The 27,589-nt window shown below is 42.3% G+C and overlaps 1 protein-coding gene across 1 annotated transcript in view; it reads left to right on the forward strand.

Annotated features, from left to right (window-relative positions):
- Positions 1 to 1,092: 1,092 nt before the first annotated feature.
- The window catches only part of PBX4 (PBX homeobox 4), a 28,731-nt gene continuing 2,234 nt past the window's right edge, over positions 1,093 to 27,589 (forward strand). Inside the window, exons 1-8 of the mRNA XM_050924779.1 lie at positions 1,093 to 1,382; positions 8,774 to 8,847; positions 19,002 to 19,243; positions 19,612 to 19,802; positions 20,135 to 20,270; positions 20,577 to 20,733; positions 24,477 to 24,583; positions 26,561 to 26,647. Coding sequence (XP_050780736.1) covers positions 1,150 to 1,382; positions 8,774 to 8,847; positions 19,002 to 19,243; positions 19,612 to 19,802; positions 20,135 to 20,270; positions 20,577 to 20,733; positions 24,477 to 24,583; positions 26,561 to 26,647 — 1,227 coding nt within the window. The 5' untranslated portion in view covers positions 1,093 to 1,149. The remainder of the gene's footprint in view (positions 1,383 to 8,773; positions 8,848 to 19,001; positions 19,244 to 19,611; positions 19,803 to 20,134; positions 20,271 to 20,576; positions 20,734 to 24,476; positions 24,584 to 26,560; positions 26,648 to 27,589) is intronic.

Raw genomic sequence — 27,589 nt, forward strand, 5'->3', positions numbered from 1 at the left:
GTGGACGGGGCGGGGCAGGCGCGAGGTGCCGGTTGGAGACTGGCCGTTGAGGAATGGCCGTTGGGGGCAGCGGGAAGGGGTCACTGCGAGGCAGGCGCGAGGTGATGCTTGGACACGGGCCATTGAGGAATGGCCGTTGGGGGCCGGCGGGGGGGGGGTGTCGGTGCGAGGCAGGCACGAGGTGACGCTTGGAGACGGGCCGTTGAGGAATGGCCGTTGGGGGCCGGTGGGGAGGGGTGTCGGTGCGAGGCAGGCACGAGGTGACGCTTGGACACGGGCCGTTGAGGAATGGCCGTTGGGGGCCGGTGGGGAGGGGTGTCGGTGCGAGGCAGGCACGAGGTGACGCTTGGACACGGGCCGTTGAGGAATGGCCATTGGGGGGGGTGTCGGTGCGAGGCAGGCGCGAGGTGACGCTTGGAGACGGGCCGTTGAGGAATGGCCGTTGGGGCAGGAGGGTGGACGGGGCGGGGCAGGCGCGAGGTGCCGGTTGGACACGGGCCGTTGAGGAATGGCCGTTGGGGGCAGGAGGGTGGACGGGGCGGGGGAGGCGCGAGGTGCCGGTTGGAGACTGGCCGTTGAGGAATGGCCGTTGGGGGCAGTGGGAAGGGGTTAGTGCGAGGCAGGCGCGAGGTGACGGTTGGACACGGGCCGTTGAGGAATGGCCGTTGGGGGCAGTGGGAAGGGGTCAGTGCGAGGCAGGCGCGAGGTGACGTTTGGACACGGGCCGTTGAGGAATGGCCGTTGGGGGCAGTGGGAAGGGGTCAGTGCGAGGCAGGCGCGAGGTGACGTTTGGACACGGGCCGTTGAGGAATGGCCGTTGGGGGCCGGCGGGGGGGGTGTCGGTTGGAGACTGGCCGTTGGGGGCAGCCCGGGGACACTTTGCCCTGGTCCAGGCCCGAGGGGCAGCCTCCCCCCCGCCCGGGAGCACAGTCAAGAGGAGGGGGCGGAGCAGGGCCTGGGCTGAGGACGGAAGGAAGCGTCACTACTCGTCGCGCCAGGGAAGGGGCGGAGTCCCGTCACGCCGAGGCGGGGTCACGCAAGAGGGGCGGGGCCCGCACGGCGCTGGGCTGGGGCCTGTTGTGCGTGAGGAGCTTGGCCCGTACCGGGAACCTGTTAGCGGCTGCTCCGGCGCCCTCCCCTCCCCCCACCATGGAGGACCCGTCCCGGCTGCTGGCGGCGGCGCACGGTGCGGGGGTCTCCCTGCCTGGGGGGATCCCGCCGCCTCCCTCCGCCGGAGACCCGGCCGCCGCCGCCGCCCCCCCACCGCCGCCCCCGCATCGGCTCCAGCCGGGGCCGCCGCCCCCCGGCCACCAGGATACTGGAGACATCCTGCAGCAGATCATGGCCATCACCGACCAGAGCCTGGACGAGGCGCAAGCCAGGTACCGCGGGGGACGGGGGGTGCGGCCCTTCGGGCAGGAGATCCGGGTCCGAGCAGCGCCTGCAGGGAGGCTTCATGAGTGGGCGGCTCGCGCCGCGGCCAGGCGCGGGGTCGGGGGGGTCTGACTAGGGGACCTGGGCACTGGAAGCTGGATGGAGTCTCTGAAGCTGGAGGCTCTGGGGGCGGAAGGGTCTCGAGTCCTGGGGCTTTTCGGCATCAGGGCCTGGGCTGTGTAGGTCAGTCCCTGGGAGCTGGGTACCAGGATATGGACAAGCAGCAAAGAATCCTGTGGCACCTTACAGGCTAACAGACGTTAGTTCTTTGCTGCTTTTACAGATCCAGACTAACACGGCTACCCCTCTGATACATGAGGATATGGACAGAGTCTCCAAATCCTGGAGTCTTTGGGAACCAGAGTCTGGTTCCAGGGGATGGTAGTGTATGGCACTAAAGTGTAGAGTGGGGTAGTGCCTGGCATCTGCTTTAGGTGTGCTGTGAGCACCAGGTGATCAAGCTCCTGGATACTAACTTCTCTGCCTGTTTCCATCTACCGTATTGCTTGTGAATTTGTACGCTGGGCAAGGCCTGAGGCAGCCTGATTTAGTTTCACAGAGGAACTTCGCTTAAAACAGTAGAGTGAGTTTTATAGGTACCTGGTAATGTCTTAGGAGCAAACCCTCAGTATAGGGTTACAGTTTATTTAAGGGACGTTAGTGCTGGTAAAAGGTGTCTGCCAGACAGTCCTGGAGACTGAAGTTCCGTATACATCTTCAGGGCAGGTAACAGTTCAGGCAGCAATAAAGGAAACTTTCCTCAGGCACTGTTTAGTTAGTAAAAGCAGCAAAGAATCCTGTGGCACCTTATAGACTAACAGACGTTTTGGAGCATGAGCTTTCGTGGGTGAATACCCACTTCTTCAGATGCATGTGGTGGAAATATCCAGGGGCAGGTATATATATGCTAGCAAGCAAACTAGAGATAACGAGGTCAGTTCAATCAGGGAGAATGAGGCCCTGTTCTAGTAGTTGAGGTGTGAAAACCAAGAGAGGAGAAACTGGTTCTGTAGTTGGCAAGCCATTCACAGTCTTTGTTCAGTCCTGAGCTGATGGTATCAAATTTGCAGATGAACTGAAGCTCAGCAGTTTCTCTTTGAAGTCTGGTCCTGAAGTTTTTTTGCTGCAGGATGGCCACCTTAAGGTCTGCTATAGTGTGGCCAGGGAGGTTGAAGTGCTCTCCCAATGGCCATTCCTCAACGGCCAGTCTCCAACTGTCACCCACGAAAGCTCATGCTCCAAAACGTCTGTTAGTCTATAAGGTGCCACAGGATTCTTTGCTGCTTTTACAGATCCAGACTAACACGGCTACCCCTCTGATGTTTAGTTAGTGTGTCTCATCCCTGCCCTGGAGAGACCCCCACCTCATGGATGACAGCAGTCCATTTTTTATTGACCTCTCGTTCTTTGGCTGCTGCTGAGACTGCTTTTGGGGCACGGGAAGTTCGATGGTGGAGGTTTTTATGGTATAGACACTTATCTGCTAGGAATAGAGCTGAGACCCATGAGTTTATTTCACACAGGTTACTTAATGAAGTCACCTAATGGCAATGTCTTTGACTCACTAGCTGTAGTGGCACAAATGACCTGGAGATGAACTGTTCTACGTTACTGAGTTCCTGAGAACATGGAGGATTTGAGGCTGTAGATCTAAATTTTGGATTTCTTACTTGCTAGTTCTGCTCAGGGGAATTTTTTAACCAGACTTTATTTTCCCATCCTAGTAAGAATAAGAGTGTGGAGACTTTCAGTATGGGAGATGAACAGTTGACTTGTATATTGACTGAGAGGATCTTGTACCTTTGTCTCATTGATAACAGACTGTGAACTGTTTAACGCTGCTTAGAATTATTTTTTAAAAGCTAGCCTGTCTTATTAGTGAATTGTCCTTTCACTACTGTGGATAGGGGTTCACATCATAGCTCCAGTCACAAGTGAAAATGATTTTTTTTCTGTCTGTTGCACAACTACTGTATAATTTGGCCTAGGAGTAGACTAAATGCAAGGTTATGATTGCAGCTCAGGATTGAAGTGCCCTGGCAGAGAGGTGTGTGTTTGAGATAGGGAGGGGCACGTGCACACAGGAACTGAATGGCGGATGTATTACATTTCAGATCTAAGGTGCTTTGGCAGAGCTATGTGTGAGCAGTTTTCACAGCACCTGGCAGCACTCTGTCTGTATCACCCCTCACTTGGGTGAGAGCTAACTGTATTTGTGTTTAAAGAGAGAAGCCTACCTGAGGAGTACATTCTCTTCTGTGCATATTGTATGCTCTTGTGATCCTCGAGGGGATGTAAATAATAAAATGAATAACATAACCTGATGTAAAAATATCAGCATAATTCAAATCTTATAGTTTCTTTTCTCTATCCTAGAGGTATCTGTGCCCCTGATTGGCTTTCTGTAATTATATGTTTTGCTTACTTGGTATGTACGGGTTGTAGAAAGTATATAGACTAGAGGAAGTAGTTTGGAAAGTGGAGGATAGTAAAACAGATCTGGCTTATAAAATTAGCAAATGAATACTCATGTATCAGATTCCAGACAGTGATTTGTGACTTTGGTTAGCAGTCTGGCTGACTTTCCATTATAAATTACCTAAACCAAGGTTTATTTACTCTGAGAAGTTTCTTTGGCCTGACATTTAAGCCTTGTCTATGCTAGGTAAACTACCTGTTGGTGTCAGCTGCTGAACTGGTGCTGAAAATGGTTTAACTTGTAACTGTAGACACTGGCAAGTCATGGTCTGTACTGTTTCAGAAACTGTAGAGCAGGTTTTAACTACACCTTTGGAAACCATGTGAAAGTGATTTATGCAAGTACGCAGAACTACTGAAAATAAACCCCAGGCCCATAAACATGTTTGGTATGATCCGAAGATAAGTTCTAACCAAATAGTTATTGATTTAAAAAAAGAGAACGTTGATGGGGCTTCCTAGGAGAGAGTTTGTGGTAAAATTAGAGTTTTCTAGACTGTATTTACTGAGGAAAGATATTGTTCTACCTTATAGTTTTTCAAACAATATTCTGGACTAGTTTGAGTCAGAGGGACTCTTCAGAGGTGCTCTTCTGTGTTGCTCTTACGCCAAAACAATGCATGTTGAAATGAAAAAAAAATATTGAAGAGAATGCTGCTACTATTTCAAGCTCCTTAACATATTTTCCATTACTGGTGGTAGTATGAGGCATCCCCTAATATGCTCTCTCTTTTTACCAGTCACTGCAACACAAAATTAAAGCTGTTTATAGTTACTTCATAGTAAGTGCATGCACAGATTAATGTGTATGTCACACAAGGCACTGCAGTTCTGTTTGATTTTTCAAAACTCATCTACAAGAGAGCTGAAAAAGTTGAATGCTTAGGAAGTTTCTTTGTTTTGCCTATAAACAATAATTTAATTATGGAGTCATAGTGCTTTTTGTGTAGGCTAAATTGTTTTAGCTATTTTCAGTGTTTTTAGAAAACAGAAATCTCTAGAAAAAAATGTTGTTAGATATTTTAGGCACAAAGTTTTTGAAAGCTCAAACTTTATAAGAAGTGCCCTTGGCATGTGAGATGATTGTGCATGCACAACACAGGTTCTTGCATTATAGACAATAACGGGTCCATCTGTGCAGTCTACTTGCAGATGGAGAATCTTGGTAAGAAGGCCTATATGTCATTGTAAAGAAAGTGAAGCAACCCTCTTCAAATCTAGTGTAACCAGTAGCACAGATGCTTCAGGGATGTTAGGCAGAGTGTCCTGGAATACCTATCTATCTGCAAGATGGCTTGGCCATGATTTAGCTCCAGCTGTTTTATTTGCTAGAGTTTAATTTTACTCTGTATTTTAAAAAAAACTGCATATTGAACTGTACTGGGTTTCAAATCCTCATAACTTCACTGGGGCCTCTTGAGTTTCAGAACTTTTAGTATTTATATTCTAAATTTTAGACTGCAAGCTAAAAACTGAAGAGAAGCTGTTTTTATTTAAAATAATCTGCCAAAAATTACATAAGTAACCTGCTTAATATCAATGTTAATCAACTTTATCATTCTACAAAAGAGAAAATATTGGCCATATTAGCTATGTAATGATTTCTGGGGAGCCTGTTTCTGAGAACTTATAACACATCTAGCTTATTTAGTGTGAAAATCAGCTTTTTTAGCCCTATTTTTATGAGAGCCGAGTTTTAAGGTCTGGAATTGATGGTTTGTCATCAAGCAAGGACAATAGAATCCACTTGGCTTTCTTTTCAGCTGCCTTTGTTCTCAGGCTGCTTGTCTGTGGGTAGATATTGATCTGCTTAGATATCTGATAATATGCATTATGCCTGTCTTGGTTCCATGTATTGAAGTAAACTGGTCAGTGGACTTCAACTTGTGTTGTTTTGCTCAGTTCTTGTATTGTATTAGAATATTTATGGGAGGCTTACAGCTACCTGTTGTAAATCTTATTGATGGGGGATTGTAAGGAAATTGAGTACCCTTTTAAGCCCTTACCCATAGCCTGAGTACTGCTGTGTAAGGAATATCAGGATGATCTGTATTTAATAAAGAAAACTTCTGAAAAGGGGTTACTCCTGGCTCTGAATGTACTTTAATTAAATAATTTAAAAATTACAAAAGGGGTTGTCATCACAGGAGGTGGTGGTAGAGGGAATTTTTAAAGGCACAAATGGCAGGTACCGAACTCCCAACTTCCAGTGGAAGTCAGGTGCCTAATTGCCATTTGTGCCTTTAAAAATCTCCCCCAGAGAAATGTAAAATTTTTTTAGTATCCTCTTCCAGAGAGATATTCTAACAAACTTCGTGAGGATGATTCACAGTTTGCAATTGCAGCTACATGTCTGGCTGTAATTGAGAATATGGTAGGTATCACTTTTTGGGGTGAGAGATACAGCAATGGCATCAGCTCTGGTATCTCTTCAGTGAAGTAGTATGGTTTATAAGATTTTTCAAATAGCTTAAGTATTCAGCTGTGTATGAAGATCCCTCAGCAAATGTCTGGGGGGAAAATATGAAGGTACCAGGGCCTGTAAGAACACTAGGCCAAGCTTATTTTTAAGACTTCTGAATGAGACTGAAATAAAATGTAATGCCTTCTGTTACTAGAGGAGAGACCAACTGAGATTGTAATGGAAAGAGCTTTACCATTGATAGGGAGAAAAGCAGATATTACTTGCTGTGGATGGGAAAAAAGGGCAAAGAATTAATTTCAGCATTCTTGTATATTTTGGTATTAGGGAAACTGTATTTTTACTGATGCAGAGTGTATCTCATCAGGGTGTTTGAGAACTCCTTTTGTAGTTTCTATCTCAAACTTCTTATGATATACAGGGGTACAAAGAGTGTGTACATAGGTAAAAATAGAGGATTACAAAGTTCTTTCATATTTTTTCACTCTTTATAGTAATCACTTGAAAGTGTGAAACTTGCTAACATACCCCCCCCCCCCCCCATGTTGACGTACACAAGATTGGTTCCAAATGTAGTAAAACATTGTGAAAATAGTTAACTTTTGCAGGATACCATGACTGTTGTTGTTGAAGTAGTAGTTTTAAATGGGGGGTGGGGTGGAGTTTTGGATACCACACTTGCCACTCAGTTTCTTACCAATTTTTGTGGATTTATATTCATACGTTCTGCTTTCTAAAATGTTCCCTTTGTTTTCGAATGACCCACACAGACTGGGAAAACTGACTATGTAGAGGAAACAATGAATGTTTATGTGGGTTCTGTCAAACAGGAATAAAATTATTTGTTTCTCCTCTCTGTCAATTACAAGTAATGTAGTGGCTGCTTTGAGTAGTAGATTATAAACTTTTTTGACAGAAGTGATTTTTTTTAAATTGACTTTGTCCTCTTAAACTTTGTTTAGAGAATGCTGCTAATAGTTATTTACATAGAGATTTGCATAAATCAGTTTCCATTGCATACAAAAAAAGAATACTTTCCCGTTTAAAAGAATACCCTACCAACAAAAAAACTGTACTAACAAGACATTTGCATGTCATCTCCCTGATTACTTAGTTTGTATTTTATATCTGTCTATCCTACCCTTCATCTGTTTTGTCATGTTCAATTGTAAGCTATTTGAGGCAGCTACTGCATCTGCAGTGCCTGTTGGGCATTACTGAACTACAAAATAAGAAATATTTCTGGAGTGATAACTTAGATTTATTTAGAGGGTACATTGAAATAAAGTGGACATTGTTTACTCATGGCTAGTGATGTAATTTAATGTACTCTCTTTCCACAAACAAGTGTAGCATACCTATTAATCTTTTTCCCCTTCCCATAATTTCTGTTTGGAAAAACAGGGAAAAAAATGCGGTGGTATCTGTCTCAAACACTGGAAGCATCAAGTGGCTTCTGTCAAAGCAGAATGTACTTTAGGTTATTTGGAAAAGTAGGTGGACATTCTAGTGGGGCTTGAGTGCCCCTCCAGCTACAGCTGTGTCAGAATTTCTATTGTAAATCCTTTTCTTTGATAGAATTACATGGGTGCATCAAGGTGAGGTGTAGCTCATAATATGCACATGCTGCTTTTAATATATTCACAACAAACATAACTGCTTCAAAGAAGCAGTTAATGTGTGCTATGATTTCATACTAAGGATGCAGTCAGACACACTCTGTATGGTATTCCACATTATGAATGTATAATTAGTTATGTATGATGTGGCTTCTGGCACTAGGTCCTCCTGCTTGCACAGAGGTGTCCCTTAGACAACCAGGCTGCTCTTGATCAATTAAGGCCTACCCCTCCTTAAAAAGTATCTCTGCCTTTCATCCCTCTTGCCCAGAGATCCCAACAATCCTCTGGGTGCAATTTCTTCCGTTTCTGTTCTAGGGGAAGAACAGTCTCCTTTTGTTTGGAGACTGATACTTGTTTTGAGTTTGATTAAACTGAAAGGAACAATATTTGATTTGATCAGTGGTAATTGAGTTCTGTTTTGTTTTTAATGTTCAGAATCTGTATAATGTAAAAATGTGGATCTTTCTCATATTTTAGATGGACTGCTTTGTTAGAGCAATTGGAAGAATGCTAATTCAGAAAGCAGCCATTTGTTGACTACATCATATAAAATATACTTTTGGCAGAGTTTAACTTCTGTTTTGCTTCTGCCAACTATAAGCAATTGAGTATTTCAAGGCTATAAATTATTCTGGTAGAGAGTTTCTGGTGACGACCTTGAGTGAACTGTGTGACTAGAACTTCTAAATGTACATTAATCTTATGCTCTGGTTTGCTCATTTTTATAAATACATGGAATCCATTTTTTATAAACCTTGGCACTCCTGCCTCTTTCCCCTTCCACTCAGCATTTATCTTCTCTTTCTCTCCTTTTCAGAAAACATGCCTTGAATTGCCACAGAATGAAACCAGCTCTTTTCAGCGTGCTGTGTGAGATCAAGGAAAAAACAGGTGTGGTGTTGGAATTTTTCAATGATTTTTGGAAAGTTGGGTAGCAGAAATGAACATCTCCTGGGTCAAGTGCAATTGAAATAGGTCTTTCCTGAGTGAATGATCTTTACAGCTTAAGGTTTTAATGGTGATTTCCTGGCCCATTGTGCTTCTGTAGGTTGGAGATTAGTTGTAGCTTGCTTCCTACAATGTAGGCTGTGCCATGATTTGAAGGAAATATTACTGCTCATTGCTTTTTGATATGAAAAACAAAATAAAATGTAAACATTACAATTATAATCTCTGAGTAGACATGTGTAGACACAAAGGGGTGACAACCAGAATGTCTTTAATAGAATGCCCATATCACGCTATTTCTTGAAAGAAGATGGTCCCAAAACTGTGGAGGGACTAGGAGGTTAACACTGGAAAACGAACTAGACCACAGAAAAGAGAGGCTGTGAGGAGAAGCAGCAGATAAATGGGGAAAGAAGACAAAAGCAGCAGGAAACTGAGTTGACAGGTGGATTATGTGACTTATTTTCTTTGTGAGCAGGAATGGGGTGGTTAGGAGTGAGTGGATTTTGATTTTCGCCACCCAGTGTATCAGTTGTTCATCTATAAACTCCCGGGTAGTGATGTTGGGATGTTTTATTGTGCTTTGTTGTGTAAACTTTAGAGCTTACTGAATTTGGATGCTATATTAAAGGATAATTACTTATAGAACCTGTTTAATTTTAGAAAATGTATTCTTTATGATATAAGTTGCTTAACATTAATATCCTAATACTGCCCTTGGTACTGAACCTATACTGAAAAAATAACTTGTAATTATCTTGTATATCAATTTTATATCATATTTCCAAACTTAAGGCCATCTAGTTTTATCTTCAGTGATGTCCTTAGCATCAAAGACAGTATGTGATACTAAATGAAATGCAACACACTCTCACTTTTGTGTTAAGAGAATGTTATAGTTGACATATTTTGAGTTAGGAAAATTTTAAAGGAATAGAAATTTGTGAACTGTTATGCTATAGTCTCTTATGTCTGTTTATCCTATGTGGTTTTTTTCCTTTGAGTAGGAGCTAATCTTAGGACAGCTAAAAGGAGACTAATCCAAGCACTACAGCACACTTTTTTTATTTGTTTTTCCATGTTGGGATTTGCTTGCTCTGTTATAACCTGGAAGTTTAACTTCTATTTGACTTAAACATATTTGTAACACGAGACTCCAGTACCTTGGCTACGCTGGATTTGTTTTGGTCTCATAGGTTTTTGAATGTCTGATGGCCTGTCTGTTCCTTATTTAAATTATGGAGAGCAGATGTTATGGCTTCAAGCAAATAAAAGCCTGGACATACTGTAGCATAAGGTTTAGGCTTTCTTTGTGACCCAGGCGCACAGGCTTCCTTTCTAGCTCTGAATCAGTTTAAAACATGTTTGGCCCCCCAAACCTCTCTCCCACATTCCCTTTGTTAGTGTGCCAGTGTCACTCACAATAGCTCAGGATAAGCCATGTGCCCCTCCATTGAGCAGCCAACCGGAAAGTGTAAAGAAATTTTGGCCAGAAAGTGCTTTTAAAAAAATACTTGTAAAAGTAACTATTCTTCTTTGCCAGTTAAAATTGATTTATCCAAATCTAGCCTTCTCTCAAACTACTGTTTGAACTCTGGATTATATGATTTTTTTTATATTTTTCTTTTTTGGATTAAATAATTCAGTCACTGTAGTTTGTAGAATGACATTTTTATTTCTATACTTCACCAGGAAAAATATACTGAAATAGATATTTCACGTTCAAGTATGTCCTAGATACACACACTCCGCACACATTTATTGAAGGTACATCTAACCCAAGCAATGTATGAGGGGGAGGACAGTGCTCCCTCAAGGAGCACAACACAGTGCTCCACTGAAGTCCATACTAACCTCCTTCACAATAACACTCACTTAGTTCTTTTGAGAACTGGCAAAAGTACTATTCTGTCTTTAGAATATTTTAAAAACCTGTTGTAAATAAATCTGTCTAGCAGACTCTTTTCTTGGTGTTCAGCTGCCATGGACATCAGATGCTTGACTCCAGAAAGCTATGCTTGTCCAAATATAAAAGCTGTTCATAGCTTTAATGTCCAGGTGTGTACATCAATGGAAATAAAAGCGAATATTATCCTTGAGGATTTCCTTTTTCTGACTGATTGCAGCAAACACCTGAGTTATGTTGGGTTTTAAGCTCTTTAGGGCAGGGCTACTGTCTCCTTATGTGTTTTGTACAGTGCCTAGCAAAATGGGCCTCTGATCTTGATTGAGGCTTCTGGGCATGACTGCTGTACAAAGAATCAATAAGTATTTTGTTTAGCAATTTATAACATACCATTTTTTCCCCCTCCCACTGACTGCAATACCCTGTCCTTCCTCTAACATGCTGGTTGTTCAAATAGGTTAATGCAATTTGTATTTTTTCATTCTGTGTTAGAACTTGGGAAGTGCTGTGGGGCTCAATTGGTGTTTTCCCTTTGTCGCTGGGTTTGTTGAAATTCCTACATTGTCGTCTTGTTCCTTAGCACTCAGAATCATACTTGTCTTCCTTCTGAATTAGTTTTCTTCTTCTGTGGTGGAGAATCTACAAGACCTTCAGATATTGACTTTTAAGAAAGTTCTGTCCTGTCACAACACTTGGAGACCAGAAGAGGAAAAGTGGGCTCTCCAGGGTGGAGGTGGGGGTTGAGGGCTGTTGTTCTTAGCAGAGGGTCATTGGCTGTGGAATTTGCTTCCTCTTGTGGCTAGTGATAGCTTGGATTTGATAGCCATCAGGGTGCAATGGGAGGCCCATTTGTTAAATGATGCGATTATGAGGGTTTCTCTCTTGGTAGCAGTAAGGGATGGCTTGAAGTGATGTGTGTGGAGATTATTTAAGAAAAAAATTGTATGGCTTCCAAATGCCATTGCAATAGGCACCAAGCCTTAAAATAAATAAAATGTGTACATTTTCTACATGCAGTTTAGTGCTGATTAGTTAGTCCCAGTTCCTGCTGAGAGCCAATTAATTATTCTGCAGTTCTATTTTAAAAAATGACTGTTAAAAGGAAATCTTCTTACTCCATAGATTCCCTCATGTCTCATCAGAATTGTTCATTAAATTCCAGTCAGTCAACACCTGTACAACCCTCTGAGTCCCAGTGCCTTGCGCTTTGTGTAGTTATTTTACACCTGTACAAAGTGGGCCAGTGAGACCGACACTTTCAAATTCACCCTATCCCTCTTCTTCTAATGCCTTGAAATTCAGAAGGGTTAACATTCAAGGTTCTGTTTTTGTGTGCCGTACAGCCAATAGATGTATTTACCTCTAGCTTTTCTGCTCTGTTGCCACGTGGAAGAAAATCTGGAGAGGAAAACAAGCCTAAACAAATTGCATATCATTTTTATTTTGGCATCAGTGATCTCATACAGTTCATTACAGAACTGCAGATCTTTAATTAATGATATGTAAATATATTGTAATGATTGCATTTGCATATTGAGTGAAGTTTCAGTATCTTAGGTGTGATGTATTTTAATTAAGGATTAATTAGAAATGATGGGAATTTCATTTGGCTTAGTATAATTATTTTACATTTTGATGAATATCTAGTGGGTGTTGTGTTGGGGAATGTATAATACTGTGTTAGTGTATATGACAGCACCAGTTTAAAGGGCTTTATGATCCTGAAGGGTGTTTGTTAAAAGCATTCATAAATATAATGAATGGATAGTGATAGATTTGGGCATAATACTAAGCCCGGACAAGTCTGAGTCATGCTTAAAACATTGAATATGTGATAGGTAACTACATAAGCAGAATGGCAGAACATTTACTTAGAATTGTCTCTCTACTGGACAGATAAAAAAACAAAATGAATAAATGTCTTAATTTATATTTGGTCCCAAGTTTGTACCAAAAACTAAAGTAGGAACCCATGAATTATATATTTTCTTTTTCTTTTATTTACTCATCCTCTGGTACTGTACATGGTAATAACCTTTGAAAGTACAGTACAACTGCTAGAAAAAACCCAATTACTCCCACTTCTGTTCAATAAAGTCTTGACACACAACCCCATAATATTAATGTTGTTTATTGTACATCTTAGTGTTTTAAAATGCAGTACACACTAGTGCAGCTGCAACTTAAACATGTTGATCTTTTTGTCCAGTTTGATATGTTGATCACTTATTAAGGTATTGATACAGTGATGAACAAATTGATCTAATTAGCATTGTGGTCCAGTGGGCTATCAAAAGGCTAAACATTTCTAGCCCACCTCTAAACTTAAGTGACCGAACCAATCCACACAGTAACATATGGGGAAGATGATGTGGGATACCCATGTTAGTTTAGAAGTTTATGATCACATTAGTGATTTTTCTTTCTTTCTCTCTCTCTCTTTCATTTGTGAGAGACTAGCGTGTTATCTCTTTACTAGCTTTGGGAGATTGATCAGATTGGTGAAGCTCAAGCTAAACTTTTCGCTTTTGATTTTTTCTATATCAGAGAAAATAGTGCATCATCAATTGTCATTGCTTTTAATTAATTATTGTTTAATGCTAATGAAAAAGTCTTTTTTTTAGGGGGCTTTAAAGGTTCATTTGTGCTACAAATGTCCCTGATTTTTGTGGGGAGGGAGCAGAGGAAGGAGCATATTGACTGGTTTGTGGGGGTTTTTTTTTGGTTTTTTTTTAATGTTTTCACTTTAGTTCTGTCAGGTCCTGAAGCTGATGTTGTCTTGAGGAGACAGATTGTGTTGTAGGCAGACAGATGGGTGTGGCAAATAAGCCTGAATTTGAAAAAAATCAAAAGTATGAGGAGATTCACCTGTTTCTTAACAGACTTTAAAATCCTGGCATTGTTCTTGTGTCTCTGTCATAGGCTTGAATTTGTTTAAAGAATCCATAGCTTCTCACTTTTCTACTGCTCCAAACACTTTCTTTTTTGGTAGAAGGCAGACCAGTACTAAATCCAGATGGTGTCAACTGAAATGACTTACAGACAGCTTGTGGTATTTAAATACCCTTCCACAAGCTGGTTTTAATACCACCCTGTACAGTGGCTGTGCTGGTTATGGTTTTGTTCATCCAGTCATCCTCTTCCATGATTACTGGCTGTAGAGGATTGTTACATAAATGAATACAGCTTTTGTTCTCACTGATTTGAACAGTCTGCTACATGCTTCAAATTCTTGGTTATGAATTCTTCAAATAGATAGTTTTGAATGAATCAGGCATTTTTTATTAATACCAAAAGTAACTCAAATGTTAAACTAGTTGAAGAGGGATGTTGAAAGTATTAGGCCTAAAAATTGACCACCTATGTCAGCTGCCCCAGTGAAGTCCTGACTTTGGGGAGTTTAATTTTAATGGCTTTATTTAACTATTAAAATATCTGATCTTTGGGGCAATTATATGTATAATTTAAGTGAATTTCAGATAAACCAGGATGAGTTTAAAATATATGTTGTGTAGTAGGTTTTAAAAAAAAGAGAGCTCAGTTGTAATGCCTAGGTTTAATCATCTTGACAGAGTTCCATTAAATAAACATTTGACTTACCGGTATAGAAGTGTAGCCTACAAAATGTTAATTTTATTTAACTCCTCTCTAGTTACTTGTGACTTACTCAAATCAGCCAACTAAATTCTTCCCTTGAGACTTTACAAGCATTTCATACATGCATTTCAACAGTTGTCTTGAGATGAGCCTATGTTTAATTGATAACTAATATCTAATTACCATAATTAGACAAGTGACAGAAAATTGAGCTGCAGCTGGGAGCTTGACTCTAGCACTGAGGCAGATTCTGATATGCAGCATAGTACATATGGAAAAGGGTTTGGCAGAATTGTTTTCAAATAGCAAGTGAGACCCAAATATATCTGCTCCTGTTAATTGTATTCGTATGTACCAATCAAAATACTTTAATGTGAATTTTAGCCAAGATTAGTTGGCAAATGAACTCTGGCTCACTTGTCCCTGTGCTTGCAGTTCCAATGGCCAACCCATGGTTCAGAACTATTTGAAAATATAGAACTAGCAGTTAAAAGAACAACGATTTTTTCCCTCTTGTTTCCATATTACAAAAATATCCAGTAATGGTGCTGTTAGAGGAACACTTTTGTGTATAGTCTGCAGTAAAAAATATGCTTTCCTTTGTTTTACTTTCTGGTAAGAATTTGAATGGCTGCTGATTAAAAAATACGCAACAGTTTCCCTTCCTTACCCTCCTTTTAGCAGAATTTCCCACTCATGTTTTAATGGAGAGCATCTTTTCAGTGTCCTTTTCACTTTCTTCTTTCTGTGTACCTGGTTTTGTTCTATTTTCCGTGCCTGAATCTTGGAACGAGAGGCCATTTACACCAAGGACGGTGAATTGTAGAAGTCAGAGGAACAGACTTACTAGGTTGAAAGTGAGAGAGTAAAACAAAGTTGAGGACCATGGAACTGCTAGCTATGGGTGGCAAGGCAGTGTTTGCTACATAAATGGTGTTTCACTATACATATATGCATTTTAAACCCATTTAAAAGTGGAAAAAACTCCTTGCTCATTCTCTGGAGTTAATGCAGTCTGTGTTGCCCAAGATTTTGTGTCTGAAAATCTCCAATAAATACGGTACACTGTTTTAAGACTGAATGTAGTAGGGGAAGTATTGTATCTAGAGGAAATGGTGTAATCCATATCAGTCTGTTACACATACTCTCTTGCTTTCTTGCAAAGAATATGCAAAAATTAAGAACTGTTTTCTGTAGGTGATCTGAAAGGAATTCAGGACGACTTCCTGCTGTTGGAAGATAGTTGTTTTTTTTTTTTTCTTTTCATAGAATCAGAGATGATTAGGGTTGGAAGAGACCTCAGGAGGTTATCTAGTCCAACCCCCTGCTCAAAGCAGGACCAACCCCAAGTAAATCATCCCAGCCAAGGCTTTGTCAAGCCAGACCTTAAAAACCTCTAAGGATGGAGATTCTACCACCTCCCTAGGTAAACCATTCCAGTGCTTCACCACTCTTCTAGTGGAATAGTTTTCCTAATATCCAACCCAGACCTCCCGTACTGCAATTTGAGACCATTATTCCTTGTTCTGTCTTCTGCCACCACTGAGAACAGCCTAGCTCCATCCTCTTTAGAACCCCCCTTCAGGTAGTTGAAGCCTGCTATCAAATCCCCCCTCACTTTTCTCTTCTGCAGACTAAAATAAGTCCAGTTCCCTCAGCCTATTCTCATGAGTCATGATAATAGTTATAATAATAATTTTTGTTGCCCTCTGCTGGACTCTTTCCAATTTGTCCACATCCATTCTGTAGTAGGGGGCCCAAAACAGGATGCAGTACTCCAGACATGGCCTCACCAGTGCCGAATAGAGGAGAATAATCACTTCCCTCAGTCTGCTGGCAATGCTCCTACTAATGCAGCCCAATATTCCATTAGCCTTCTTGGCAACAAGGGCACACTGATTCATATCCAGCTTCTCATCCACTGTAATCCCCCGGTCCTTTTCTGCAAAACTGCCGCCTAACCAGTCGGTCCCTCCCCAGCCTGTAGCGGTGCATGGTATTTTTCCGTCCTAAGTGCAGGACTCTGCACTTCTCCTTGTTGAACCTCATTAGATTTCTTTTGGCCCAATCCTCCAATTTGTCTAGGTCACTCTGGACCCTATCCCTACCTTCCAGCATATCTACCTCTTCCCCCCCATCTTAGTGTCATCCACAAACTTGCTGAGAGTGCAATCCATCCCATCATCCAGATCATTAATGAAGATGTTGAACAAAACCGACCCCAGTACCGACCCTTGGGGCACTCCGCTTGATACCGGCTGCCAACTAGATATTGAGCCGTTGATCACTGCCCATTAAGCCAACAATCTAGCCAGCTTTCTATCCACTTTATAGTCCATTCATCCAATCCATACTACTTTAACTTGCTGGCAAGAATACTGTGGGAGAATGTATCAAAAGCTTTACTAAAGTCAAGATATGTCATGTCCACTGCTTTCCCCATATCCACAGAGCCAGTTATCTCATCATAGAAGGCAATCAGGTGGTCAGGCATGACTTACCTTTGGTAAATCCATGTTGACTGTTCCTGATTACCTTCCTCAACCCAAGTGCTTCAAAATGGATTCCTTAAGGATCTGGTCCATGATTTTTCCAGGGACTGAGGTGAGGCTGACTGGTCTGTAGTTCCCTGAATTCTCCTTCTTCCCTTTTTTAAAGATGGACACTATATTTGCCTTTTTCCAATCGTCTGCTATCTCTCCTGATCGCCATGAGTTTTCTAAGCTAATCGCCAATGGCTCTGCAATGATATCAGCCAACTCCCACAGCACTCTCAGATGCATTGCATCTGACCCCTTGGTTTTGTGCATGTTCAGCTTTTCTAAATAGTCCTTAACCTATTCTTTCACCACTGAGGGCTGCTCGCCTCCTCCACATACTATGCTGCCCAGTGCAGCAGTCTGGGAATTGACCTTGTCTGTGAAGATCAAGGCAAAAAAAGCATTGAGTACTTCAGCTTTTTCCAACTTTTGCTGGAGTTATGTAACTTTTTTAAAGTTAAGCAACTGAGATTTAGTTGACATCAAAGAAGTATTTTTGATTAAAGCCAATGCTGTTATGTGGAGCAAGACTTATGGAGCAAGGTTTTAAGGTTTTATGTTGACACCCTGGTCCTATGTGCATGCCCTTGCTCTACTTATTTTTGCTGGCAGAGGTAGAAAGAATGGGTTCAGGGAGGTGCACTCTGGAGAAGTTTGACTACATTGGCAGTTTATAGTAAGATTGTATATTGTCTGTCTTTTCACTGTCTGCATGGCTTATAGTTTCTATATGGTTTGTAAAATATTGTGAGACTCAACAAAAGTTAAAGGTTAATTTTTATTGTAGTATGTGTGTTTTCAGAATTGTGAATGTTGGCTTTTGAATTTCTAATTGTAAGGTAACCTTGATTTTTATTTATATTGTATTTTGTAAACTGTGTATATTAAGTGTCCATGTACTTGTTAATCTGGATCCTGGTCTTGCCTACAGTGAAAGATGGTCCCTTTACCCAATTGCTTCATAATTATGGCATCTCCTTCATCTTGAATCTTTGTATTAAAAAAATGTGTCCTTGGTGTGTGAATATTATAGGATATCAAATCTGTGCAACCTTCAGTCATTTAACAAAAATTGTCTAGCACCTACTGTTCTCTTGAGACTAAAAATTGTAATTAACAAGCAAAGAATAGAATTTGAATTAGAAAGAATTGAAAAGTGATTGCATATGTATATTGCTCAATTGGGTTAGCTGTTCTGCAAGCGCTTACTTAGAATTGAGATTGCCCTCAATCAGCTGTTGAGACAAAACATAGTTGGGAGAAGGAAATCATTAGTAGCATTTTTTTAAATAAACATGTTTAAACAATCTACATATGTAGAAACATGTAAGTTCATAAACAGCTCTAAAACTTGGCTGTCTTGCAGTTAGTAGAGACTTATGAACAATTCAGACTTAAGTATAGGACTGTTTTTTGATGGTTTTAGACTATTCACAAAGTAATACCTCTAGGTCTGATTTCTAATGAAAATTCAGAGGTGGCAGACTTGGTGACATAAAACAGACTAGGCAAAATTCATCCCTGTTGTACTGACTTTCATAGAAGTTTGTACTTTTGTGTCATTCTTTTCAGTTACATGTCTAGGAATAAAGCAATTGCCATGGTGGATCAGACCCAATCCAATATCCTGTCTCCAACAGTAGCCAGCACCATATGCTTCTGAGGATGGTGAAACCCTGCAGGGGCAAATGGGGGGTTTGTTCCATGAAGTTCTCAACCTAACCTCTAATGATTAGAGATTAGCCGAAGACCTGAAGCATGAGGTTTTAAGTCCCCTCCAACATTGTGTTAATGTTAATTACTATAACTTTGTACATTTATATGTATAACAAGAATATACCATCTTTCTTTGAATTTTGGTAAATTCTTGGTCTTAGCAGCATCTTGTGAATTTAGAATTTGTCATCTTTCAGCTTCATTAACTGTCCCCTTTTTCCTTGTACATGAAGACATGACTATTAAAATCTGTGAAGAGAATATAAATTGCCAGAGTTAAAGCTGACTTTTTTCCTACTTCAGAAATAACCTGTTGATCCCTGTTTATATTTATCTAGTGTTAAGTATTCGCGGTATTCAGGAGGAAGATCCCCCCGATGCTCAACTAATGAGACTAGATAACATGTTGCTGGCAGAGGGTGTTTCCGGGCCCGAGAAAAGAGGAAGAGGAGGACCTACGACTGTAGCAGCAACATCAGGTGGCTGTCCAAATGACAATAGCATTGAACACTCTGACTACAGGGCCAAGCTGTCACAGATCCGACAGATATACCACTCTGAGCTAGAGAAATATGAACAGGTGATCTTTCTGCATGGAAGAGTTTTTATCCTCTCAATTAAAAAAAAATAACCATTTTTCCTTTGCTGTTGGTTGTAAGTGCAGAACAGGGAGTATAATCTATTCATATGAATGCAAGGATGGCAAATTCAATTAAAAATCTTTCAGCTTACTATGTTAGACTAAAATGAAAGGACTTTTGACATTCATTAATTTACCTAGTCTGATGTCTAAGCTAACTGAAAGATTATACTTGTTGCAATACTTAAGAGCAAATGGAGGAGTAAAGCTAAACATGAATTAAAATATTCTGGATTTATTCACTTACTGGGGAAATTAAACTGAACTTTAGGGGTATTTTATTGTGTTTTTGTTTAATTTATTTTCAGGCGTGCAGTGAGTTCACCACCCATGTTATGAATCTTCTCAGAGAACAGAGTAGAACAAGGCCAATTTCGCCAAAAGAAATTGAGCGCATGGTGAACATAATCCATGGCAAATTCAGCACTATCCAGATGCAGCTGAAACAGAGCACATGTGAGGCAGTGATGATCTTGCGCTCACGATTTCTTGATGCAAGGTAATAAACAAGCACAGCCCAATGGCAACAGCTATTGGCTCTGACCACATTTTCTGATGTGTTTATGTTGCTTGATGCCACTAATTATAAGAGTTACAATGCCTGCATTTGCAACCTAGAACTAGTATAAATATCTTTAAATACACACCACAGGTTGTGGGTTACGAAGTATGCTTAGTTATCATTAATATTACAATCTTTAGTAGCTATTAAGTCTGTCTTGCATATTTGCTTGAACAATATAGACTAGATTTCAGAGGAGTTGAGACAAATTCCTGTGATATGTTCTTTAACTTTTTTTTTAAGCAAGAATATCTATTATGTATTTTTAGGCGTAAACGGCGTAACTTCAGCAAACAGGCAACAGAAGTACTGAATGAATATTTTTATTCCCACCTGAGTAATCCTTACCCCAGTGAAGAAGCCAAAGAAGAGCTAGCAAAGAAGGGTGGCATCACAGTCTCGCAGGTAAAGTGTTTTATTTGAAATTGCTCTCATTGTAAAGATGCTTTTTTATTTTAATAATGTGGTGGGGTTTTTTTTGGTAAAATATCAATACATGTCTGTCACTAGGAGACTTGCAGTTAAACTCTCATGGCTCATTGTTACCACTATTATGGTGAAAGATGCTTTTATGCATCCTAGATTTTGTTAGAAGCTGTATGGCAAATTTTTCCCTCTAACCTTAGTTTAAAATTACCTTTGGTGGCAGACTCAGTAACTACTAGGAGATAATGATAGTTTGGTCAAGTACTGACAAGGATGTTTTTCTAGGTCTCCAACTGGTTTGGTAACAAGAGAATCCGGTACAAAAAAAATATGGGGAAGTTCCAGGAAGAGGCTAACATTTATGCAGCAAAAACAGCAGTGGATGCAACAAATGTGGTGGCCCAGGGTAACCAGGCAAACTCTCCATCAACACCAAATTCTGGTAAGTAAGAACTCCAGTAGGGAAAAGCGGCCTCTAAAAAGGGTATTTCTTGTGTTCCTGCTTTGAGAAGCCTCTCTAGTCCAGAGCCAGAGGCTTCTCATTCTTGTTGCAAATGGCCCTCCTAGTCTCTCTAGCACAGTGTCAGAGCACCACAGAGGATGAGAGACTGTACGTGTGTGTACTGATACTTCTGACTAATCATATGGACATGTTAAAAGATACAGCTGAAACTTGTTAATTCTCACCTTCCTAATCTGTCCCACATAATTTGTGCATCCCTGACCACATCTATCTGTCTCAGAAAAAATTAGTAGCGAGTTCTATAGGGAAGCCTCGTATTATACTCCTGAGGGCATTATGCACCAAAAAATTAAATTCTGCACACACTATTTTAAAATTCTGCAAATTTTATTTGTTAAATAAATGTGGAAGCTAAAGCATGGCATTGAGTAGCACAGGCCACTGGCTGCACAGAGGTGGGAGAGCACTGTGCACCGCACCCTACCCCAGGGACACAGACTCAGCAGTGAGGTTGCACCCAACCCTGACACAGAGCAAGGACTGGGCCTGCCCCAGAAACACCCCAGGGCCCTACTCCTCCATGCCAGGTGCACCAGGTGTGGGAAGGCAGGATCCAGGTGTGGGTTGAGAGGGTTCTGTGTGGGACACTGGGTGCGAGCAGCTCAATGGGGGATCTGGGTGTTGGGGGGGATCTGGATGCACAGGAGCTTGTTGTGGGAGAGTTCTGGGTGAAATGGTGATGGGACTTTGCAGGGGGGTTCAGGTGAAGGTGGATGGGGCTAAGTGGGGGGGGATCTGGGTGTGTGTGGGGGGGACAGCTCAGCAGGGGGGGTCTGAGTGTGGAGAGCTTAGTGGGGGGGTCCAGATGTTGGGGGAGTGGGGCTCAGTGGGGTGGGGATCCAGGTGCAGCTGGTTGGGGCTTGGTAGGGTGGGGATCTGGGTGTGGGTGGCTCATTTGGGGTGGTTCACAGGCAGGGGGAGTGGGGCTCGGAGGGAGTGTCTGGATATGAGGGGCTCTGGATGCACAGGGGTTGGGCGGATGTGGGAGCAGCTCCCTGTACAGTAATCCCTCTGTCACAGAGTCCCTGGGTGATGCTCTGGAACTGCGCCCTACAAAGCCAGTCAAGACTCTGGTGAAGTCTCCTCTCTGTGAGCAGACTGTCTCCAGGGCAAGAAGCTCACACGGGTTCACCTTCCTGGGTCTGACCTTGGAGCATTCAGCATCCTCTGCCCCTTCATGCACTTCCCACAGCGAGTCTGCCCTTGGGGGTCCTGGGGAAGCCAGAGGGTCCTGCACCCCCACTTCGCAGTCAGACATGACTCTCAGCCAGCCAGTAAAACAGAGGTTTATTAGATGACAGGGACACGCTCTTAAACAGAGCTTGTAGGTACAGAGAACAGGACCCCTCAGCAGGGTCCATTCTGGGGGCAGTGAGCCAGACACCCACGTCCGCACTTCACTCCTCGTCCCCAGTTAGCTCCAAACTGACTTCCCCTCCAGCCCCATCTCCTCTGGGCTTTGTCCCTTTTCTGGGCCAGGAAGTCACCTGATTCCTTTTTTCTCCAACACCTTTAGCTATCACCTTGCAGGGGGGAAGGCCCACGGCCATTAGTTGCCAGGAGACAGTGTGTCGGCCATTTATGCACACTGGCCTTTATCCCACCACCTAGAGACTTAAGAAATGCATAGGGGAAACTGAGGCACCCCTACAGTATTTAGAGGAAACATTAAGAACAGTCCCACTTTGTCACACCCTCCCCCTGCAGCTGAGGAGCGATGGGTGCAGGAAGTGTGGTGGTGGGGGAGAGTTTGCAGAGCTTCCTACAGCTGGGGGAGAAATCTGGGGGTGGGTCTGATGTGGCCCTGAATGCCATGCAGGGGGAGGACTTCCTCTTCCCTTCCCAGCCCAGCCAGGACTAGCAGTTGAGCCCAGCACAGAGTAGGAGCCACCAGCCGAGTCTTTCCCAGTCCCACCCCTTGCCCAACAGTGAATTACCTCTCTGCTGGCTGCCCTGGGCACCTGAAACATACTGCTGGGAAGGGTCACATGACCGCTCTTGTGGCTTCCCTTTGCTTCCCCATCAGAAAGCATTTTTCTGCGGGGGACATTAATTCTGCGCATGTGCAGTGGTGCAGAATCCCCCAGGAGTAATATTACCAACAGATATTAACCAAGAACTAAGTATTTATTACTTACTTCAGAAGGCTTACTAAGATATTACAGTACAAAATATTTCATAAATCAAATCTAAGTTAAATGTGTGAGATGGTGATCCGTTATCCTTGGATATTCTGTTTGCTTACTTGAGTAATTTCAGTAAACCAGTGAGACTTCCCATCAGCAGTGCACATTAGTTTGGCTTTACTGAAGATTGTCAAAGGAAAAACCTGAAGAAGTGTTTTACATCAGGGAGTTACCACCATCTTTTAGACAGTGACTAGAGGAGTGGAAAAACTAGATCCATTTTGTAATGTTACAGGTTTAATTTGGTGGTTTAAAAATAAACCTCTTTACATGGAAATATGCCCTTTGTAGGGCTGTCACACTATCATGTGACTTGAGAGGTTTGTTTTATGGAGGGTTATATCCAGAGCCTAATATGTAATGAAAGAGGTGCCAGGGCTCAAGTAAAAATTATTATTTTTTACATTCATAACTGATGCGGCAAGGCCACAAGTGCTAGAGCTATGAACTGCCAAGCCTTAAGATGCTAGGGCTCAGCCCTGGCACAAATTAAACACTGATTATATCTCATAGACCCAGGTGTGTGTCTCATTCTTCCCATCAATGTGTTATACCTTTGGGACCAGATCCTTGGCGTGCTCTTTTTTTTTTCTTCTTCTGTTGGAAGCTGCCCACAGGGAATTCCCAGGGGGCATGAAGCCATGGGGGAGGGGACATGGTGGCTTGCATGCCAGCAAGCCGTCGCTAGCAGAATGATTCTTAGGGGAATGCTGCTGTTGGCATGGCTGCTCTGCATTGGGGATGAGTGCAGAAAGCATTTGAGGCTCAGTCTTAGAAACATGCATAAAACCATCTTTCTACCTCTTACATCCACACTTGGGTCTTGCACGCTGCTTAGCCAGACCCAAGGATTGGCCTTTTAATCTCTGTTCATGTTAATTGGAGTTTTGTTTTGAACACCTATTAACTTAATTACTTAATTTGAGTTCTAGGTTATAGACTAGGGGCCAGATTGTGAAAGGTATTTAGGTAACTAAAGATGCAGATAAGTGGCCTATTGGGATTTTCACAAGGATCCTGATGCTGAACTCCCATTGATTTCAGTGGCAAGTTTGGTACCTGGATGTGTCTGAAAATCCTACCAGGCACCTGTCTACATCTTTCGATGCCTAAGTACCTCTGAAAATCAAGTGCAGCCTATGTTTTAGTAATCGCTGTATCATGCCTTCTTTATAATTGTATATCCTTAATACTTACCAAACAGGAGAGTGTGTATCATGGACCCAGATGGCTTGTCTTTTGCCAATAAAGACAGTACTTGTATCAGTTTGTTTCTCTTATTTAACCTTTAGTCACTTTCTGAAGGCGTATACTTGCCCTGGGTATCTTTTGGCAGTGTGTGAAAGTTGCCTTTTTTGTATGTATCTATTTTTTTTGTAGTTTTTCTTCAAACTTGAGAACATAATATTTCTCTTTTTGAAGAAAGAGCCAAACAGTTCTCTGCATTTGGCTAAATTTTATTCTTGCTTTTTTCAGGTTCCTCTGGCTCTTTTAAGATGACAAATTCTGGAGATTCATTTATAAACTTGCAGTCACTGACTTCTTATCAGAGCTCCCCAGTGGGAGCCAATGTGCAGTCACAGGTAGGCGTGTGGGAGAACTGGCACACAGCTTCGTCAACAAGGCAAATGTCTCATTTGGTACTGTTCTTTCCTGGACCCAATGGATGCAAATAAATTCAAATTTGTAAAATTAAATAACTGGTTTTGCACATTCAGTATTCATACTTTAATAAAGATAAAGTAGTGATTCCCACCCCCCACTTCCTAGCTCTCCTGTATTAGAACAGTGCTCTATTGGTTAGATTTCAAGGAATGATTAAAGCTGAACAAAGTTGGGTTTTTTAATGTGGAATTTGGAGGTTGCGGGGAACCCTTCAAGGACCTATTTTTCTTGAACTTTGGCTTTATAAACTCTAAACTTGGGGCCTAAATTGTTCTAACAGTGATCCCATATATCATAGAATCACATATTAGAGTTGGAAGAGACCTCAGGAGGTCATCTGGTCCAACCCCCTGCTCAAAGCAGGACCAATACCAACTAAAGCATCCCATGCCGGACCTTAAAAACGTCTTAAGGATGGAGATTCCACCACCTCCCTAGGTAACCCATTCCAGTGCTTCATCACTCTTCTAGTGAAATAGTTTTCCTAATATCCAACCTTGATCTCCCACACTGCAATTTGAGACCATTACTCCTTGTTCTGTCATCTGCCACCACTGAGAACAGCTTAGCTCCATCTTCTTTGGAACCCCTCCCCCCCCCTTCAGGTAGTTGAAGGCTGCTATCAAATCCCCCCTCACTTTTCTGCAGACTAAAATAAGTCCAGTTCCCTCAGCCTCTCCTCTTAAGTCATCTGCCCCAGACCCCTAATAATTTTTGTTGCCCTCTGCTGGACTCTCTCCGATGTGTCCACATCCTTTCTGTAGTGGGGGGCCCAAAACTGGATGCAGTACTCCAGACATGGCCTCACCAGTGCCGAATAGAGGAGAATAATCACTTCCCTCAATCTGCTGGCAATGCTCCTACTAATGCAGCCCAATATTCCATTAGCCTTCTTGACAACAAGGGCAGACTGTTGATTCGTATCCAGCTTCTCATCCACTGTAATCCCAAGGTCCTTTGCTGCAGAACTGCCGCTTAGCCAGTCGGTCCCTCCCCAGCCTGTAGTGGTGCATGGGATTCTTCCGTCCTAAGTGTAGGACTCTGCACTTGTCCTTGTTGAACCTCATCAGATTTCTTTTGGCCCAATCCTCCAAGTTGTCTAGGTCACTCTGGACCTTATCCTTACCCTCCAGCATATCTACATCTCCCCCCATCTTAGTGTCATCCGCAGACTTGCTGAGGGAGCAATCCATCCCATCATCCAGATCATTAGTGAAGATATTGAACTAAACCGACCCCAGTACCGACCCTTGGGGCACTCCACTTGATACCGGCTGCCAATGAGAGATTGAGCCGCTGATCACTGCTCGTTGAGCCCGACAATCTAGCCAGCTTTCTATCCACCTTGTAGTCCATTCATCCAATCCATACTTTAACTTGCTGGCAACAACACTGTGGGGGACCCTATCAAAAGCTTTGCGTCTTAATTTACATTGTAAATATCAACATTTTATCATTTTAAAGTGAGTCTTGCTTCATACTTTTAAGGAAAGCTTGACCTGTTAACAATATTTTAATATTTAAGCTTTTTAATTTTTAATTTAAATGAGCTACTCAGATAATCCAACTGATAATATGAGCAGCAGTCAGGGAGTCTACCTTAAACCTCCATAGGTTTAGACTTTTCATTTAATTTTGTTAAGAAATATTTTTGCCTTTAAAAAAAAACACACAAACCTGTTATCCCCACCTTTGTAGAGAGAAGAGAACCATGAAGGCAATTCCCTTCATACAAGAAAACCACTTGAGAGGTGCAAGTTAAAACTATTTGTCCCTCTACATCTTTCCTTATCACATGCTCTAGGCATCAGAATGCTGTGTTACAACCACACTGCTTCATTTCTTATCAGATCATGTCCCTTGTTAATCCCATTCCATATGTGGTCTTGTTACAGATGGATTCCTTACATCATGTCATACACCAGACAGGAAGATATGACACCATTGTGGGGAATCCTTTGTATACGACGCAGCGCATTGATGTAAGGAGCTTGATTTCACTTCCAGTAGATAAGTGAATTTTTAGCGTGAATTAGAGAATGCATTTCTTATGTTACACACGCATCCTGTGTCTTAACATAGTTGTAAATTACTGTTCATTTATAAAAAGGTGATTTCCAGAACCTAGTGGTCTTCTGCTATTCCTGCTCTATCCCCAGACACTAAGGGCTTAGCTACATTTGCAAGTTAAAGTGCATTTAAAGCAGCCCCGGGTGCAGTAGCTCACTACTCATCCACACTGGCAAGGCATGTAGAGCGCTCTAACTCCGTGGCTACAGTGCTGCTGGTACTCCACCTTGGCAAGTGGAATCATAGAATCATAGATTATTAGGGTTGGAAGGGACCTCAAGAGATCATCTAGTCCAAACCCCCTGCTCAAAGCAGGACCAATCTCCAAATGGCCTCCTTAAGGATTGAACTCACAACCCTGGGTTTAGTAGGCCAATGCTCAAAGCACTGAGCTATCCCTCCCAAATAACATTTGCTGTGCCCCCACTGGAGCACCACGGTGCCAGTGTGGATGAGTGTTGCATTACTGTGCTCTGATCAGCCTCCGGAAACATCCCGTAATCCCTTTAAGTCAAGTGGCCACTCTTGCCATTGTTTTGAACTTGCTGTAAGAATGCGGATATGCTGTTTGAAAGCTCCGTTTCTGACAGCTGGCTGCTTATCTGTTCCAAGACAAAACAACCATTAGTGTGGAGTGTGTGTGTGTGAGAGAGAGTGGGGGGGGGGGGCGGTGGGGAGCGGGAGGTCTGCTGGCTGAATTTACAAGACAGCATGCTGACATGCTCTCAGCCCCCCACAAACCCACTCTTCCCCCCCCCCCATACACACAACACACTCCCTGTCACACTGCACCCCACGCCCCCCCATTTGAAAAGCACGTTGCAGTCACTTGCATGCTGGGATAGCTGCCCATA

Source organism: Gopherus flavomarginatus, chromosome 16 (assembly GCF_025201925.1).
Source record: "Gopherus flavomarginatus isolate rGopFla2 chromosome 16, rGopFla2.mat.asm, whole genome shotgun sequence".
NCBI lineage: Eukaryota > Metazoa > Chordata > Testudines > Testudinidae > Gopherus > Gopherus flavomarginatus.